This window comes from Melitaea cinxia, chromosome 4, assembly GCF_905220565.1.
Source record: "Melitaea cinxia chromosome 4, ilMelCinx1.1, whole genome shotgun sequence".
NCBI lineage: Eukaryota > Metazoa > Arthropoda > Insecta > Lepidoptera > Nymphalidae > Melitaea > Melitaea cinxia.
Genome location: NC_059397.1, coordinates 1074419 through 1095716, shown reverse-complemented (window position 1 = coordinate 1095716; position 21298 = coordinate 1074419). Strand labels below are relative to the sequence as shown.

General features: G+C 32.6%; 1 protein-coding gene across 1 annotated transcript; it reads left to right on the top strand.

Annotated features, from left to right (window-relative positions):
* Positions 1–10016: 10016 nt before the first annotated feature.
* Positions 10017–19597, top strand: LOC123670086 (serpin-Z2B-like). The gene is made up of 8 exons (XM_045603595.1): positions 10017–10136; positions 14397–14540; positions 15405–15599; positions 16532–16630; positions 17387–17527; positions 18064–18276; positions 18359–18515; positions 19351–19597. The coding sequence occupies exons 1-8, from the start codon at positions 10017–10019 to the stop codon at positions 19506–19508; spliced, it is 1227 nt and encodes a 408-aa protein (XP_045459551.1). The 3' UTR covers positions 19509–19597.
* The last annotated feature ends 1701 nt before the right edge of the window (positions 19598–21298 follow it).

Here is a 21298-nt window from a genome sequence, read left to right as displayed (position 1 = left end):
GGCCGTTGGAGTAGACGTCCTAGAGTGGAGACCGCGTCTTGGCAAACGTAGTGTGGGACGTCCTCCGGCCCGTTGGATCGACGATCTACGTAAGATTGCCGGTGTAGGCTGGATGAGAATTGCGGAAGACCGGGATATCTTGCTCAGTCCACTCTCCAGGCCATAGGCGAATTTTTTTCTTTTGCAACTATAATGTTTCTTAAATTTCCAATACCTTTTAATAAGAATTTGTCATTATGTAATATAGTCCTAATCTTATATGGCCTTGATTTACATCTCTGTTATCTCTACGTACTTGGTCAAAGCGATCTTTAAATTTATCAGCAACAATATTAAGACGTTGGTGTGCTAGCCTACGATCAGCAGTTACGTCAATGATATTATGATCTTGTATTATCTCATCTAATCGAGCTTGTATACACGGAATGTTAGACTTTCTACCACTAAGCAACCTAATAGGTGAAAAGCCGGTCGATTTCTGTACAGTAGTGTTTAAGGAAAGTTATAGTTTCCACAATCCACAGAACGCTCGGCCAGTCTGACACATTGGTACAAGAAGTGCTTATCATATTTGTTATTGTAGCTACGTACCGTTCGACTTGGCCATTCCCCCAGGGAGTACCAGTCGCTACCATATGATGCCTAGTTTGCCATTCATCAAATAACTGTCGCAATTGTCTTTAACATAATTGTGTTTGCAGACAAACGAAAAAAAAAACTACTTAAATTATATTGACAAGTAATACAACGTAGGTAGATGAAAAAAATAGTCAAGTAAATACGCATTATCAAAGACTACTCCAAAGGTAGTTATCAGATTTCAATAAAATTTCAATGTGACCACATGATAAACACCAACTTTCGATTAAATTAATAATTATAAAAATCGGTACACCCAGTAAAAAGTTTCGTGGATTTTCGTGTTTCCCTCGATTTCTTTGAGATTCCATCATCAGATCCTAGTTACCTTATCATTACCAAACTAGGGATATCTACTATTCAACAAAAAAAAGAATTATTAAAATCGGTATATCCAGTAGAAAATTATGCGGTATAATACAGCGTAGATCGAGGAAAAAAAAAAGCGTCAAGTAATAACGCATTATGAGATATAACTCAAAAAGTAGTTTTTAGATCACAAATAAATTTAAATGGGACCAAATGACAAACCACCTTTCGATAAAAAAAATTGTCGAAATCGGTCCACTCGGTCAAAAGTTCTGATGTTACATACATATACAGTCGAATTGAGAACCTCTTCCTTTTTTTTGGAAGTCTGTTAAAAAATTAGTTCCACGATCGGTTATTATTAAGGATGGCGTACCGTAGTCCGTGAGAGAACTTCGTTAAACCTCGACTAGTTCCTCGGCGCCTGCTGTGGCAGCTTAGTGGATGCTGGTCCACTTGAATTCAACACCAAGTTTTTCTATGCTCCGACACCAGCCTTCAGCACCATTGTCGTTATTCTCTTGATCGAAGACATGTAAATATAATAATAATAATTTAATTCAGACATATGTCCATATTTTTGTTAGTTACTTGTTTTTCCGAAACTATGTTAGTTTAAACAATTGTGACAAAACAAATTATACCAAATCAAAATCACACCAAAATCAAAATGAATATACTAAAATTCAATCAAACCCAAAATTAAAGTCATCACCAAATCCAAAACTAAAATTTAATATTACAGTAATTAAAATTTAAAATTAAAATAAATACTAAAATTCAAAATTACAATAGTTAAAATTAAAAACAAAATCACTACTAAAATTTGATTAAATCTGGAATTAAAATCAATAAAGAAACAAAAATCAATATTAAAATTAAAACTAAAATCATAATTCAATCAGTTAAAAGGATAAATTTTTCCATTCAATTTAAATTAAAAATAAAAAAAATACAATATATTAAATTATCACAAATTATCACCCTATTCAACACAAATTCAAAATTAAAACCAAAATCAAAAATCAAAACTAAAATCAAGACTAAAAATAAAAATCAAAGTCGAAATTGAAATCAAAATTAAAATTAAAATAAAAAGCAATGTCATCCGAGCGCCGATTTGAGGCAATTGCTTCTTGAATGGCTTCTTCCATCAGACCTTCTAGTAGTTGGAATGGCCCCATAACCTTCAAAAAAAAAACACACACACATTATTGTAGGTAAATTTGGGTGATATCCCACTTCTGATGTTAAGAAAAAGAAAGTAAAATATAAATAATAAACAATTTATAATATATTCATACCTTATTAATCTAAGAATTATTGTCTGATCAGTGAAATTAAATACTTTTATCTTTAAGAAGCGTATAATGAATTAAATATATTGTAACAATTTATCACTAATATTATTACATAAGTACTTATTCATTATAATTATATGTATAACATAACTAATACATAATAATACTTATCTTTTTCCCCGAGAGCTCCGCACCGGTCGACGTGTCAAACAAGAATCCCCAATCGAGTCCGAACACTCGTTTTATAGACGACGACAAAAAAGTATAGTCCTACCCACATCTTATATTATCAAATATTACATTTCTTTATTTACACTTTAGTATACACCAAACAAGAAATAAAATAAAACAAGCAACATTAACAATAATAACGTGAAACAACTCTATAGACATACATACATTCCTATATAGATAGATACATTATAAATTAACTATTTCATTACTTATAATCTGACACACTCGTTATTTAAAAAAAAGTATTATTCATATTTTATAAATACGTAATTCGAATTTAAATATGAATTCCAAAAAACACGATTTACTAAAAATACCGAGCTAGGCTCGGTCACCCAGGTACTAAGAATAAATCAAGATATAAAATAAACAAAATAAAACCTTTACCACTCCTATCTATCCATCCTCAACTTCGTATGTACATATACGGAATTAAATAAATCCCTGTCAACTGACCCTCTATATACTCATATACCTTGCAAATCATGTTTTACAAACTACACATCTAACAGGCGCGAAGATAGTTACGGTACAACAAAATCCGAGCAGCCGAACTCCTCTCCAAACAGCACGGAGCGTAGCGCTACGTATTGAAATTCAAATCGCCTTGGCGCTGCCCACTGATAATGCAAAGCTGCTAGGCTAGTATTGCTTCAGTATATCAATGAGCAGTTTTGGCAAGGAGATTTCAGATTCAAATACGTAGGACTGTCTCTCTGAGTCGCTGCTTTGTTGCGACGCGCTTGTTACATTTACATAACATTATATACGTGTGTATATTTGAGTACGTGTTTAAATTTTCTTGAATCTGAAATTTATATTTGGTTAATGAATTGCTAATTTCAGCTAGCAAGTTATATATACATTGAACATTAAAGAAAAGGGGAACAATTAGATATACACCATATTGATATTACTGTACAAAATAATATTGAACTATAGGATTTTATAACTTTGAGTAGTTTCTTAGTTTAAAAAAAACGCCTAGTATTTGTAATAATATTCAATAATTCTCCTGATTCAGTTGATAATTCGTTTTATTTTTTTTGTTAATTTTGTGTTAATAAAATAATTGTAGAGATTGTTTATCCCGTATTGCTTTCTAATGTTTACGCGAATTTCACCCATTATAATGAAACAACTTTTTCGGATTTTATCGCGGTTTATTATGTTTTCGGATACTTTACAACAACCATGCTCATGGGAGGACTGTTTATTTCGTGTTTGTTTATATGTAATATCAACGCATTTGTGACCTACTGAGAAGACCAGACAAGTGCCTGATTAGCGCACCCGTCAGTCAAATTCTCGTTTATATCACTCATTAACATCTCAAATAATACAAAACGTAAGCGCAACTAGTTGATAACACACGAACCTTTTGTAAATTCCGTTCACAGCTTTGACCAAGTGACAAATCCAAATCAAACAATCTACCATGAAACTAACATAATGATAAGAAATTTCCATTTTGAAATTCCCGTTATTTCGACAACGTTGGAGACGCCATGATCACGTGTGACGTTATGTTGAATCTATTAATAATTTAACAAAAGTGCTATAATTCCAATTCAATACAGTTATATTCTGTAGAAACTATAGGTAATAAAATACCATTGAAGAATACCAGCAAGTAGGACATAAAAAGAGGAATTGGCCGCGTAAACTAAAAACGAGCATTGCGATCGAGAGATTGCGAATTTAAGAGTCGAATTGGACCAATCCCGTTTTGCTATGCAAGAACGAGCAAACTTATTAGCGAGGAATCGGTTATCGGGGACATTTCTTTGCTTTTTTCAGGTGATCGGAGCTAGTTTGATTGGACGCCCGATTGATTGCTGGCCCTCTGACTCATTTCTCGCCAAGTTAGGGTTAAGGCAATATCTGATAGGAACTAAGGCTAATCAAAATGTAGTCCACTCTTCTATAGATATAGTCGAAAACAACTCTGTTTTTAACCAACTTCAAAAAAGGAGTAGGTTACTCAATTCGACATTGTATATATATATATATATATATATATATATATATATATTTTTATAATGTATGTTCAGGGATAGCTTAGTCGTTTATAAACCGATTTTAATAATTCTTTTTTTTTAGGAAAAGAAATATCCCAGGGGTGGTACCATGATAAGAAAACTAGGATCTGGTGGTAATTGAAGTCAGTTTTTTTTGTCGTTTGCTAGTAAACACAATTATGTATTCATAATTCAAGATTGTCGTTTCTAGTTAGAAAACTGAGATAATAACCAATTTTTTTCCTTATAGTGCTTGTTTCCTACTGGTTTCAATCTTTATGTGTAGATTTTGATACTTTAATTTTCATACTTTAATCAAATATACGGCGTACTTAACTGGGAACTTAAACTTAACTTTAACTGGTAGCCAAGAACCGTTACGTATGGATGCCTACAACACCAGAAACATTGCAAGCGCGTTGCTCCTTCCCAGCAGCTCTTGAGAGCACTATTATTTGGCTGTTATGCTGTATTATTGTTCTGTAAGAAAAAAACTTCCCCAGGCGGGCTGCTCTAATTTTTCAGCAGAAAATTACCTGTTATGCCTACTTCAATGGAAATAGAAGAAATGGGAACACAAAATTATTGTTATATCTCCACTGCTGCCTGCGAATAATTTTATTTTTAATATATTAAAAATTTAACTATAAATAATAAACGACTCTTTTGATTGCAAGTTCATACGAAAACAAACAGACTGATAAATAAATTAGTACTTCAAAGGCTACATTCTGTTACACAATTACTTTTATCAAATTAAAGAAAACATAATATATGCCAATTTTGGTACTTTATGGTGAGAATTATAATCATTAAATTAATAATGACATATGTTTCTAATAACTATAGCAATGTACGCATAGACCATTCAAAATTTTATTTCCTACCTAGCTTTGCCCGCGACTTTGTCCGCGTGAAAATTAACAAAAAAGTTAGTGTTCATTTCGCAGAGTAATAAATTAATAAGTATCTAAAATAAAAGTAGCTTAAGTTACTTTTTACTACACCAGCTATCTGCCAGTGAAAGTCTCGTCAAAATCAGTCCAGCCATTCAGAGATTAGCCGGAACAAACAGACAGAGACAGACAGATAGACAAAAACTTAAAAATGTTATTTTGGTTTATGTAACGTGATACATCCATATGCATTTAGTAAAAAACGGTTATTTTAATATTACAAACAGACGCTCTACTCGTAATTTTATTTATTAGTTTAGATTAGATTAGATTTGTAAAAAGAAATACGTAAAAAATTTAACGTAATTTATTTTTTACAACAAGAATAAACATCTAATACAAATAAAAGTTAAAATTAAAAGTCATATTCGTAATGTTTTATACATAATTAATGAAACTAAAAATAAAGGCGGTGAAGTTAAAATAATCCCTTATCATTACTTCCCTGTGAGTTCCTCTGAGCTTTCAAAAAGTTATTTTCGTGTATTAAACGGAAATGAAATATCCGGTTATATTACTGGGAGGTCCTTCGCTTTATACGTTATTAAGTTTGATCTTATTTATAAAAAGATATATACAGATTCAATTATATATTTCTTCAATTTATATTTTCAGTTAATCACAGCAATTTTTTAACCTGTTAATTAAATAATTTATTTATTTATTTATAAAGGGTGGTACACAACACAGAAAAAATTATAAAACAAACAGGAATGAAATATAATCAAAAAGGCCAATTACGACCATCAATCCGTTTAAATTTTAAATTAACTAGTCAAGTAAATACGCAAGATTACTCCAAAAGTTGTAGTCAGATCTCGATTAAGTTTAAATGTGACCACATGATAAACATCGGCTTTCGATTATAGAAAAAATCATTAAAATCGGTAAATCCAGTAAAAAGTTATGCGGATTTTCGAGAGTTATCCTCGATTTCTCTGAGATTCCATCATTAGATCCTGGTTTCCTTATCACGGTACCAAACTAGGGATATCTCCTTTTCAACAAAAAAAGAATTATCAAAATCGGTTTATAAATGACGGAGTATTCCTCGAACATATATATATATATATATATAACCGTCTATATATACGGTCGATTTAGTAACCTCCTCCTTTTTTTGAAGTTGGTTAAAAATAGTATAGAATTTGTTACAGTCGAACATAGTTTTTTCATTTTTCTTTTTGATCTGATGCATCACTCAGATCATTACGAATGGCTACGTAAACATAATACCTCAGAGTATATCCAAAGAGATTTACTTGCCAAATTGGATTCATCAGTATTAAGAGATATACTAACAAAATTATTAATCGTGTTTGCTTGGAAAAAAAGAGTTTAATTTACATCGACAAGAAATACAATGTAATCAGTCGAAAAACCATTCAATGAAATAAACAACAAATTAAATAGTTATGACTAACACACGTAAAAAATACAGTTGCAAACATCGGTCATAAGAAATTTATTTAAACGCGAGCTTCCACGACAGCTTAGCTATATACAAAATATTTTCATTTATTAGCTTATCAAGTAAGTTATTATAAAAATACAGTCTTCCGAATAATTAAAAATGGTAAAATTTTAAAATTCAATCCGTTCATATGAATACATTGAAGTTATTGTAAACGAAGCAGTTAAAACACACAGCAAAATAAAACAGAGCCTGACTCGTTAGTCGTAAATTCAGATGAAAGCACAAACGTGCACACGTCTCCGACAAAAATATTAGAATAATTGATTAACTAAACGCACAGAGAAATAATCGCGATTCAGCGCTTTACTAACTAAGGCTGCTTGCCAGCTTGCGACATTGCTTTCATTAAAATTAATATATATATAATATTAATATTAACTGTAATACTCATAGCTGACATATGATAATTCTCGGTACGTTATACTAAATTTTAATAAAAGATTTAAATGCCTATTTCTAAAAATTAACAACTAAAATAGATGTTCAAAGTTTTAATTTTTTTTTTTCGTTAATTTCCTTTTTAAGCAAATAGAAATAAAACTTGCCAATATTAAAAATTCCTTACACGTTCTTTATTAATAAGAATAAAAAAACTAAATATGATATATTCATATTTTCATTATTCATATTTCCAGTACCTCGGTATTTTTAATTTTATTTTAAATAAAAATAAATGCCTGTTCCGTTACAGTTACTTTTAAATGTATTATCCTAATTACTCTTATTTGAATAGATATTATTTAAAAAAAAAACCACTATCGGCTACCATTGTTTTGGTGATATAAAATTTAATAACTATCGTTAGTCTTCCGCTTGTACTTTGCCTAAAACCTCGTCGTGGCAGGAAAAATGATTTATAAAACCCGCTTAGTTCTTCCCTCACATTCTCTCTCATGTCTTTTCCATATCACCGTCCTTGTCTTTTTGAGTCCAATTTCACAGGCCGGTGGGTGCCTCTATAGGACCTCCGTAATGCTCCTATTGATTAAGACGCCTGAATATTCATTCAATTACATGCCAGCGAGGTTTCCTGATGAATTTCTGTTAGTATTAATGTTTAAAGGATTTTATTCTTGTGCCCCATAATAATTTAGTGCCACTACTGAAGTAAAATCTGTACCTGTAATACGCTGTAAATCTATTGTTACTAGTTAAGGTATTCTCCTATTAATTATGGAATTTAGTTTATTTTTCGGCCAGCTTGCTGCTATTGCTTCTATTGGTTAATCTATATAGATGAGGTTTTATAACTAAGATTTTTTTTATTTTTTTAGAAAATAAATTTCTTAGACTGTTGACGCAAAGACAAATCTAGAATTTTCCCTACAACTATGTATGCTATAAATACATTATATCAATACTTGGCCTTAAACGTTCCCATATTGAGCAAAGACCTCATTTCCTATGAAGCAGTGTGCTTAGTTCCCTGATCTGGCATCGCTTCATTGTGGGTCGGTGAATGAATGTGTTGGAGAATTTTGTATCTAGCCTAGATTTTTCTTACAATGTCATTCCATTACCGTTAAAAATAAGATGTATTTTAAAGACAAATTAAGTTCATGAAAATACTAGTGCGAAATATAATTCACATCTCTTAATTGTATCCACTAAAAAATGTAGATAAAATTTTCATCCGCAGTGCAACAGTTCAAGTCAAAAGTTTTTGATATTATAATTGTTCCCAATACTTTAATATTTAATCGTCAAAGGTTTAGGTAATAATGTCCAATTGTACCAACCAAAAATTAACGATTTAACGAAGACGATACATACAACGCCAAACTTTGCATTTTGTTCTAGAATAATTAATTGGTGGTTTATTCCGCGTTCAAAAGACTTGTTACTTAGAAACACACCTTTATGTATGTGAAAGCCTGACCTTATAACACATTCTTTTATTTTACTAGGATCGCAAAAAAGTCTATGGTCCACCAGGTGGTAAGCACCCACAAATTTCGAATGGCATTGGCGATGTTACCTTAACTGCTAACACGACGCATCCCCGGGGGCTTTAGCTACGCTATTCACCACAGACACACAACTTTGCTTAACCCTTAGCTGGAATCGGAGGTCAAGAATGACCCAATGAAACTATTTTAGGTAATAACTTTGAGGTCTAAGGCCCTGTAATCTTGTGTGCTCTTGTAATATCTTACTGACTGACTTAGATAAACTTGAGACAGTTACAGATATTGACTTGTCAAGCTTATATGACAAAGAAAAAGAAATATAAAGAAAAAGAAGATATAATAAGAACAACCAACAATATAACTTGTTCCAAATTCGAGGTTAAAGTCAATGAATTTTTAGAAGAGTAAGTTTAGGGCGCCAATTTTTTAGTTTTACTTGATTTAAAAAAAAATCCATATTTTATTATTAGGTTCGTAGAAGTTCGTAGAACGCGATATAAATAAAATTTCCTTTGTAATTAATGACTGAAGTTGATACTGTTCAAATAATTATAAAAAACTAGACAAAAGTTAATATTATTAAAAACATAAATAATTTACACTAAAAAGTATAATTACATCTGAAAACTGTGTAGTTAATTAGTAAACTAAATAAAAAAATAAATAAACCGAAGTATTAAATACACATTGATAGTTTTTTTATAATACTTTACAACACCGATAAGGTAACTTTTGACCCCCGACTCCAAGTATGTTGCCAAAAATAGCAAATCCAGCTAAGGGTTAAAATCAATAGTAATTGGCTGCCATCTTCTGTAAGTTTGAGGTAGTTAACCAGTTAGGCTGTTTCAGATTTTGAGCAAAAAATTTCCTGCTCAGTCCTACCTTATTAAGCGGTTATGCGCTTACATTTTTATCTTCTCTAGCTAAATCACAAGGTTTTCAACCAATGACGGCACATTAAACCAGCTATTTCTATCAAAAATAGACACTTATTCCAAAAACGAGCAAATACCAAATAAAATACATTTGTAACCAGCGTATGAAACAGTTTGGAATCGGAGAAATGTGGAAAAGAACACAAGATATTCATGCAACAAGATAAAGATTTTCTTTAGCGCAATATGTAGGCGAGTAAGAAGGTTTCCACACAATCTATCGTCGGTATAATGGAGCTGTTAAAGACAATATTCTCGGAAACATATTGGATGCAGCTCAACGGATGTGTAAGCGAGCGCGCGACGAACATAAAGATTGTGGTGCACAGGGTGCAGTATAATTATATACATGTGCGTAGCCGCTACTTCTGCTTTATGTTGTATGTGAAGGTTATAGTGTTCTATTATATAAAGAACTACATCATACTACACGATAGCATTAGGACTAGGAGCCTAGTTGAGTGACAATTTCAAAGCTATGTCAGGGTTCTAGATACACATACAACACAATTACAAATGTACGGTTTACAACAAATATTTCTCTTATGTGATCGAAGTCATGCTGTGGCCATTGCGTGAGTCTTAAAACTATAATCTTTAAAACGATTATTATTATTATGGCAGGTGCAATAATATATCCTAAATTGAAATACATTAAAGACTGTCTCACTTGTTGTGTCACTCTTTGACCGATGATGCTATGATGTTTCTTTTTGCAATTGTCAATCCAAACGTTATAGTTTGTTAATTGAGGAAAAACAAGTCCTCATGGCCTATTCTATCTCTTGCTGATAAGTTTATTCGTAACTAGTTTGCAGGATTAACTAGACAAGGGGAGAACAGGCCCTAAAAGTGTTTAGTCGTTGTACGTATCACATTTTACACGAATACTCAAGTTTATATAAACCTAAATATCTATTATATATATAAACTTTCAAATACATAATCTATCTTAATTTAAAAATACCTAATATAATGTATATTAATTTTAGTATAAAAAAACAAACATACAAACTATACTTCTAAAAAAATAAACAGTATTAAAATAACCAAGTGTACCTCGACATTTATCGAGCGATAAATCCGTAGCTACATCTGGGCAGGCGCTCAATTCAATTTTATTACTATTCTCTCTGCGACGACTTATTTGATTCGCCCGTCAAAGCGAGCCGAGCGGACTACGGTTACATTATCGACTCCGGGAGTCTCTTATCTCGGGAGCAATCTTGGTGAAAGTCGTTTCTTTACTGCGAGATTAATAAGCCATTTATAAAAAATATTAATAATTAACAATATTTTGTCAGTAAATTATTATTACGACATATTGTGACATTAAAATATGGAAATATTATAAATCGGAACAGTTAATATTAGATTTTAACCTTGATTGAATCAACTGTACTTTAATTTATTTTTTATTCTCTATTTAATTAAAATGGGCAAAATAATGTGACGTTATTAATTATTTCATTTTAATTGATTATAAAGAACGACAGTATAATATATTAAATAATTATAAAGAATGACATTGTAATTTAATCTTATCATAAAAGCCGACATTACAAATGATTGCAGGTATACTTTATTTTTTATATAACTTGATAAATAATAGGTGTAGGTGATGGTTTCCTTTTTCTTAAATTCTAAATTTAATTTTACTTACTATTGACGAAATCATGGAAAATCGGCTATAAATAAGTTTTTTTTTTTAAACTTCTATTATTTTTATTTTTGGTCATTAATTGTGAACATGTTGTGACATTTTGAAAATATTACGATTGTGAATTTAATATTTTTATTATAATTTTATTGACCATTGTATAATTGTGTAACATATCTGTTGAAATATGGAGGGGTTCTCTTGATCTTGTTATGTATTATAGTTGATTCTCAGATTTTAGATATTTGTTCTTGTTGTTTATTGTTTTTTGTTAGTAATCAAATCAACTACAATTGCTCATTTATTGACTATGTTACACTTTTGATGTTTTCTGTGTTCTCTATTTGTTATATTTATTATTACTATTTTTTTTAATCATTGTCTTAAAGACCTAAGAAATTGTTAAATTATTAAGTTGGCCAAACTGTAAATTATTTTTAATCTAGAATAACCATATTTTACTGATATAATTAACAAACGCGACGTTTTGAAAATTTGCTAACATTATTGTACAATCACATTTAAATGTGACTAATTTTAAGAATATGTATTACTATTTGATTAATTATCCGAGCGTCAGTATTGTAAATACTGTGCCCATCTGTAATTGCGGGTACACGAACATTTTAACAAAATGTACGTAAGCAAGATAGTTTGCTGTGTACTTTGCGTTGATGAGCCTCAAATAAATAAATTAATTAATTAATAAATAAGCTGTTGGAGTCATTTGCTGCTGATCTTTAAAAGAGGTCCAGAGCTTACTAAAAGGATATTTAATACTATCTTAGCATAATAAATTAGCCACTAAAGTTGTTGCTGGGGCATGTGTACTTTTATCTATTGTTACAATAAATCTGTAATATGTATAATTCTTTACAAGATATTTTAGAAATTCCTTGAAGAGCTCTCTATTATCGATACTAAAGCTAATACTGTATTGTATATTTTTTTTAATCAGTACATCTGCAAATTGAACGTGTAACATTCCGAAATCGCTTGATGAATTTCAATAAATTTTGGCATCATTTGAATCTATACTACGAGCTAGGATATCACATACTTTTTATCCCGAAATTCGACATAGTACCCTCAGAAAAGGGGATACAACCAAACCGTGTAATTGCAAACCAAGTCGTTTGTACAGCTTGTATGTATAACATACAGTGTTCAGGTATACTAGTTCAATTAGTCACTGCTAGTTTTCTGTTTGAAATTTTTATATTCAATAACTTTTAATGCGGCACTAACATAAACCACAATAGGAATTTATAAGTACCAACAAGATTTGGTCATTCGGCGTTCTATTCGTATTTTACATTTTCCCATAAAATAGCAGAATATAAACTGCTGCGTAAATAATAAACTCGATAATAAAATTTTACAACTCATTTTATTATTGGTCGAAATATTTTACGTGTATTTGTTGCTTTTATTAAAGGCATTTTTTTTTCAAACAGGTTATGAATTTTCAAAAGTTATATAATATATATAAAAAATGTTTAAAAACGTTCGAAATATTTACTCGTAAAAACGAAAAAATTAAGTTTACAATTTTATTAAATATCACGCGTTTTGACAATTTATTTGTGTCTTTCTTGAATTTAATTTTTATTCGGCTCTTTCTCGTGTTTTCTGAACTTGTGCAAATATTGCTGTGTGGCTACGGCACTAAAGAATTTAGCCACCCCCTCTCTTCCCGTGGGTGTCGTAAGAGGCGACTAAGGGATAACAAGGTTCCACAACCACATTGGAACTTAAGAAGCCGACCGATGGCGGGATAACCATCCAACTGCTGGCTTTGAAATACACAGGCCGAAGACGGGCAGCAGCGTCTTCGGTGCGACAAAGCCAGTACTGCGGTCACCAACCCGCCTGCCCAGCGTGGTGACTATGGGCAAAACACATGAGTTCACGTTATTTTTGGCGTAAACTTGTGGAGGCCTATGTCCAGCAGTGGACTGTATAGGCTGTAATGATGTGCAAATATTATATTTTCATTGATATTTGACTTGTTGGACAAAGATCTCAAAAAAATCTGATCGTAACTGGACTGTTGAAAATTCTTTCAAATTTATCTTTTTGCCGTTGCATTTTGCAGTTGTACTTACTACATAATATACTAATTAGTATTTATATGTTAATTTGACTATGGGTCATATTTAATGGTTTATAAATGGGACGGTGACAGCTACGTTTTCAGTCAGGTGGCATTTCGCAACAAACTCGTAGCCATCGGCATAGCAATCGCATGCGCAGTTTCACCAATAAAATATAATTAAATATGTCGCGATTAGGTAAAATAAATAATATTCTGTCACATTTTTGTATTAAAAGAATGTATCTGCTAATTTATAAACTTTTTCAGTGTTATTTTCATTTATTTTGATCATGAATACTTTTTGTGAAACAACGTTTAATAGTTTAAACAAGAGGTTGGCTCTGGTGAGTTTTAATTTAAATTATTTAAAAATAATCGGAATTTAATGAAAGAAATGTAAGCTGTAGAAAAATACATCAATTATAATGAAACAACTTATTCGGATGTTATCGTGGCTTATTAATTTTTAAATACGTGACGTTTCGGATACTTTACAGTCCTCTCATGACCATGGTTACTGTAATGTATCTGAAAAGTCGGGTAATTTAAAAACTTAATAAACCGCGATAAAATTCGAAAAATTCATTTAATTACAATGAATGAAATTCGCGTAAACATTAGAAAACAAGTACCTCAATGTTACTGCTCTGAAGAAGTGTCGTGTAACAGTGGTAAGGTTGATTCTTGGTGATATTGTATGTTGACATTGGGGTTAAGGTCGGCAAAGCGCGTACGTGATGGTACTGTCGTAGCAGGCGTCATAAGCCATAGTAACATCTTACTACTGGGCGAAACGAAAAGTGTCGAAATTTAATAAAACCTACTGATATTGTAAATTTTTATTGTTTTACAGGAAGCAATACTAGACAACCCTAAACATAATCTTGTGGTTTCATCTCTATTGGTACGTTTTCCTTTATGCAAGCTGACTTCAGTGGCGTCGGGAAGTTCTAGGAATGAACTTTTGTCGATACTGGGAATTAAATCTAGTAACACAGTAAGTAATCGTCATGTACTCGAAGCTTTTTTTGATATCGCAGAGTAACCCATTTACGGGTGATATCCAGGATGCCCGGGTAGGCATTCCTAGACCGTATGTCGGCTTAGCACTTGGGGGTGCACTACCGACCAAAACCCCTGCGGGAGCCTTCAACCGCTTTAATTGGAGGGTCCCGGATCTGCAGGCAACAGGATCCCTCCAGCGACAGCCTGGTCTCGGTGAAAAGACGAGACTTCTCCTCCATGGGACTGTCCGGCTCACCTCTGAACAATCCCGACGACGCCATGTCTAGCAGGACCGGGTTCCCATCCCGGCCCGACATGTACTCGAAGCTAAAATTAGATTCGTTAGAAACGTGAAAATCAACAACCAACTCTTCTCTCCCCAACTTCCTCATCCTCGTCTCTCTACTATTCTCATTATACATTCCCACTTACCAGTCAAGGGAGCTTAGCAATGTCCTATTTTAATTTTATGTGTTATACGTAGTTATGGGATGTGGCTATCACTTGTCCTCGGGAGACTTTGACAGAAGAATATCTATTTATTTTATTTAATACACCTTCTCACACATTCATCCTACATCGCATTACAAGGTTTTTAAAATACGAAAAACGATTTTTTTTAAATAGAAGAAATATAAAAAAAAAGAAAAAAATTATGGGTTATCTCCATAAAAGAGAATTATTGATTGATCGATATTATTAATCTACGTAAGATTACCTGTGTAGGCTGGATGAGGATTGCGGAAAACTAGGATGTCTGGCGCGAACTTGGGGAGGCCTATGTCCAGCAGTGGACTGCAATAGGCTGAACTGACTGACTGACTGAAATAATGTTAATTGCTAATTTCATGCACAGAACTGTTTTATGAATCTGAAAGAAGTGATTACACCTCTTAAAGACATCGATGTGATGTTAATAAACAAAATAATATTGAACTACACGAACGAAGTCGATCCTCGGTTTGTTATTCATGGCCCGGATTATGGTGTAAGAGTCGATAAGGTCGGTTTTGATAACCCACAGACGGCTGTTTCGTTTATAAATAAAGGAGTAAGTAAAATAGATAACTATTTCACATATTTTATTCATAGTTAACCAATAAGGTTCTCATATCCTATCTAAATAAAAAAATTATTAAAAAATATTTTTTTCCTTCATTTCGCATCTAGTTAAATTGGTTCTTTTTTATTCAGACACAATATATATTTACTATTTTACGTATTTTTTTTTTAACCAAATCGTATTTAGGAAGAAAACTTTACAGAGTGAAACGTCCTAATCACAATTGCATTTCAATTACTCGGACAATAATTAATTGATAATAACAATGAACTTCTCATTTTTTCTTTATTCAGACTTTTCTATCTAAAGCTTCTCTGGAAAAATTTGCTACTTGTCACCACTTATGTACATTAGTGTTTGTTAAATATATATTTCTATCTTTAAATTATATATTTATGTCACCATCATCATCATCATTTCAGCCTATCGCAGTCCACTGCTGGATATAGACGTCCACAAGTTCGCGCCAAAAACGGCGTGAACTCATGTGTGTTGCCCATAGTCACCACGCTGGGCAGGCGGGTTAGTGACCACAGGGCTGACTTCGCACCGAAGACGCTGGTGCCCGTCTTCAGCATGTGTATTTCAAATCCTGCAGTTGGATGGTTATCCCGCCATCGGTCGCCTTTTTATGTTCCAAGGTGGTAGTGGAACTATGTTATCTCTTAGTCGCCTCTTACGATACCCACGGGAAGAAAGAGGGTGGCTATGATCTTTACTGCCGTAGCCACACCACAGATTTAACTATTAACATTAATATAATTTGACTGATCTTTTATTGTATGAGTTAATCGGTTACAAGTAAAATCTACTAATTATTGTCTCGTGACACGATAAAATTACCCGATTCTGGTATTGTTTTGGCTACGCAACTAAAAATGATTTAACAAAAAACTGCTTTTATTTTATTTTTCCTTCAGATTGAACGAGCAACACTGAAACGTATACACGAAGTACTGGATCCAAAAGAAATTAATAATAAAACCTCAATCTTAGTCATAAGTGCAGCATATTTAAAGGTACACGATTTTTTGAGGTAGGGTTAGGTAAGTTTTGAGGTAGGGTATAGCAGGAAATTATTTGGTAGTTAGGTTAAAAATTATTTGTAAATCGCATTAATCAAGTATCAAAAATAAAGAAAGAAATTACTAAATATATTCAAGCTATTTCAATGGGTTACATAATTATATTAATATGGGTTACATAAATTATACACATTTTGACTGAGCTAGAGTAAAGCAGGAAACCCTCCGTTCAAAATAGTGAGTAAGTTTGTTGGCTTTTGGTGAGTAATGTTACCAGAGCTCCTGGAGGAATTTGGAGATAGGGTCGGCAACGCGCTTGCGATGTTTCTGGTGTTGCAGATGTCTATAAGTTACGGTAATCGCTTACCATTCAGGTGAGCCTTACGTTTGCGAACTTAGTTACAAAAAATGTGTCAAATAAATTCAAAACTCGATTGAAAATAAAAAGGCTAAAGTTATTCTACAAGCACAATACAACCATATAACTAATGCATTTTTTTTTTAAAACCAACAGCGTAACAATTCGTATATATAATTTAACATAATATTAAGAATAATTAGGCCAATAACAGGTTTTCCTATCTTTACATCTTTGTACTGTTACAAAAGGGCAGTATTAAGAGCCGATATTAAAATGACTTGAAAAACAACAAAATTAAAGTTAATACGATAGTAACATAAAAGATACGTGACCCATCACGTTAAACATCGCAGACTACACAGGCATTTAACTCTGTATGTATTTTCCAGGTCACTTGGGAGTTTCCATTCGATATAAGGCTGACGAAAACTATGAAGTTTCGCCATCACGATGGAAATATTTCCATGCTTCCGATGATGTCGAAAACTAGCTCATATTCTTACTTAAACGATGATATGACTAACACACAGGTATAAAGAATTAGACAGAACAACCAAATGAAAAACGTAACAACTTGTATTTCATTGAGACAGGATACAGTATCTTACACAAAATTTTGAGAGCAGCCCGACCAGGGAAGTATTTCGACCTTAACGAAGATGACAGCCAAACAGCACTCATGAGTGTTGTGTACCTGTTGTGAGAAAGGTGGCCAATGCTCTGAGGGAGGGTCGGTAACGCGCTTGCAATACTTCTGGTGTTACAAACGTTTGTAGGCTATGGTATCGTTTTACCATCAAATATACCGTAAACTTGTTTACCACTTTCATATCATAATGTTTTTTAAATGTTTAGCCTAAAATTTCGAGTCCTTAATTTTGAAAATATAGTCTGTGGAAGGCGTACTTAAGTAGTAAGCCAAGCGATGATTCACATTCCATTATAAAAATACATAAACATGCATCTAGCCTACAATGATGGAAATAAAAATTTTAATTACTGTTCTTCGATATGTTAGTCTTCTAAAAAAGCTTAGTTTGGTTACTAAATATGTTATTGATTTCAGAGTATAAATATTAAATTGGCCAGCTTCGGATTGTCAATAACGATTGTGGTACCACAGATCTCTAACGGTTTGGAGAAATTTTTGTTGAATCTGTCACATAATCCAGATCTTCTCAAGGAATTTTACAAAAGAATGCGATATGAAACTATAAACTTAATGTTGCCGAGATTCAAGATTAAAACTAATATTGAATGGAATAAACACTTAAAAAAGGTGAAAATGTTTTTCTAAAAAGAAAATTTATTTTGGATATGCGTTTGCTCCATTGACGTATAAAAATATTAAGTCATTTCAGATTGGATTGAAACAAATTTTCAATGAAAGCGAGTCGGGCTTAAGTACAATTTTAAAAGAAAATAGTAAAGCTAAAAACATGTACATAAGCAAAATGAAGCAGCAGAGTTTTATTGACGTTGATGAAATGGGAATTTTTAGACAAACCCCAGTACGAGGTACTTTCTGTAAATTACTAAGATTTGAATTACTTGAAAAATATCTCTCTTAAAACATACATACACACACTTGCATAATATTAACGTTCAACAATGATACATTAAGACAGAGCAAAAAAATGCTCGAAATTACGAGCAGCCTGACTGAAGAAGTCCCATATCCTTGCAAAAGATTATCCGCAAAAAAATTTTTTTCCAACTATTGTTGTGTTCCTGTGATCAGTAAGGTAGTCAATACTTCTAAAGAAGCGCTGTGTTGACAGCGGTGTAAAGTCGGCAATGCGCTTGTGATATTCTTAGCGTTTCAGACGTTTACAGGGTACGTTTAAAAGCATTTTTAAATCTAAGTCTTACATAAAACCCAAACAAAATTTACAAAAAAGAAAAGGACTTGGTTATTTATTACTTGTTTATTTATCTGTCTATTAATTTATTGACTAACACAAAATCAGTTGAGAAGTTTCTGACATAAACAAACACTGTCGCGACTTAACAAAAGCAACCCCATCTAGTGTGCACGTGGGGGGGCTACCCGTGAAGATTTGAATGGCTGCCTTCGTTGTCCACTGTGTGGCGCTAAAGCAATCGATTCGGTTTCTTTTTTGCGTAAATTCATTTAGATGGTGACCAGAAAAATAATTTCGAAATTAAAGTAAACGCCCCTAACATTTCTTTTGTATAAATTTTGAGAAAAACTGTAAATCGCGATATTAAAAGTACTTCAAAATAGTCTACGTTGTTTTATTCGAAGATCTCCGTAGTTTGACTGATCGTTGCTGCCCCAAATACCATATATTTTTAATTCGTTATTTTAAAAAAATATTATTTCCTACAGAACTCTTCGACGATGAGCATTTTCATAGAGACTCAAGATCCATAGAAATGATCGTAGACCATCCGTTCTACTTCATGATAACTCTTCAACCGGACCTGTCCGATCCTTCGGATATGCACGAACTTTTTACAGGAGTTTATTATGGACCAGATCATTGAGACATGAATTTGAGAATACACTTAATAAGCATATTGGTTTGTTACGGATTTTTTTTTAATAATTAATAAACGCTTCATACTTAACGGATCCCCCAGTAGGATTTTCTCCTGTCCGGAAACACACACAATACACAAGCACAACGCCCAGACCACGACAAACATCTATATGGCCGATACAAATGTCTGTCGTGAGTAACAGCCAGTGCTATGACTGCTGTGCCAACACGTCGTCATATCGTCATAATATTATATATACACTATTACGATATCTTCCCGTACCCAATTTTAGTCAGAATTCGTAACTAGTCTGGTTTTTAGTCCTTGTGGGTCATCTCAACATGACTCGGATCGGAGAGCACGTTAATCTGTTGATCCCGGTTGTTACCATGTACACCTGATAGCGATCGTTACTCATAGTAAGGAATATATCCGCCAACCCGCATTGGAGCAGCGTGGTGGATTAAGTTCTAGTCCTTCCCCTACATGGGGAAAGAGGCCTATGCCCAGCAATGAGATGTTACAGACTGAGCCGTTAGCGCTAGCGTTAAGTGGTTAAAATAAATTATCTAAAGGCGTTTGATTGTCATAAGAATATTATACACAAATTTAAATTTTTACAACAATATGATTACATGAGAAAAAATGACCTATACTGTGCAGTTAATAAAAATAATAACAATAACCTTAAGATTACCAACTCCTAAAATAAATAACAATTACTAAAAAAATCATCAAAGAACAATAAACGCAATCAAACGTCAAATTGCTTTAAATAATGCTACAAAAGTAACAGTAATAGGCAACTAGAGGTCACGTGGCGGTCACGTGCCCACTATTGATAATATCGTCCTAATAATCGTCGCGATCCAAAGGGCTGAAATTACAGACTCCCAACCAATTACGACGCATTATTTGAACGAAATGAAAAGGTTATTGAAATGCATAATGGCCATGCAAATGAAGTTACTTACGATTTGTTCGGTTATTCCATCGAGTGATTCTCGGATTTATTTCTTTAGTCTTATGAACGATAATTCCGTGGATATATTTTGATATTTTTGTTCTTATTAAACATGTTCGACCGTTGCCTGAATACTTCAACATGTAAATATTTAATTTTAAGTCGTACGATTCGTTTTCGATTATTGAATTAAGTCATTTTTAAAAACGTGTTTTATTAACAAATTGGACATGCTGTGCTGTTTTACATCGTTCAGGACAAACGTTATGTTGACTCTTTCCAATAAACTAGGCAATTCATAAAGTGGCGATAACACTCATATATTCACTCTCGTGTGCTCTTCTTAACATTTATAAAAGAACAACTCATTCTTGATAAAATAACCCTATAAAACAACAAAAAATGAAATTTGAGAATTGAGAAATAATCCTAAGATTATCTAATCGAACAATAAATCAAAGAGAACTTTACAATACTCTAGCTTTATCTTCAAATTCAAATAATTTAAAGATTATTTTCACCCAACTTTAAATAAATCCATTCCGCGATCCTTTCCAATCCGCTTGCAGCGTCTATTTCTACGGAAATAATTGACCCCCAGGGGTATTCACCTGTCGGATGAGGAATGAGGATTTTCGAAAGAGCTACCCCCCATTCATTAATTTGAAATACGTGACAACATCGAATTATTATTGAGGATATATTTTATATTGACTATATTATATTTTAATGTACACATTTTCCCCTTCTCCTACGTATAGAAAGAGGCTTATTCCCAGCCGTGGAATGTTACAGACTGAATCGATAGCTCGAGTGTATTGTATATATA

What these genes read in the sequence shown, in the direction of transcription:
- LOC123670086 (XM_045603595.1), top strand. Translation starts at nt 10,017, where the DNA reads ATGGAGCTGTTAAAGACAATATTCTCGGAAACATATTGGATGCAGCTC. An exon ending in GAATTAAATCTAGTAACACA is followed by an intron (nt 14,541 to 15,404) that starts GTAAGTAATCGT and finishes TTTCATGCACAG; the next exon opens with AACTGTTTTATGAATCTGAA. An exon ending in TAGACAAACCCCAGTACGAG is followed by an intron (nt 18,516 to 19,350) that starts GTACTTTCTGTA and finishes TATTTCCTACAG; the next exon opens with AACTCTTCGACGATGAGCAT.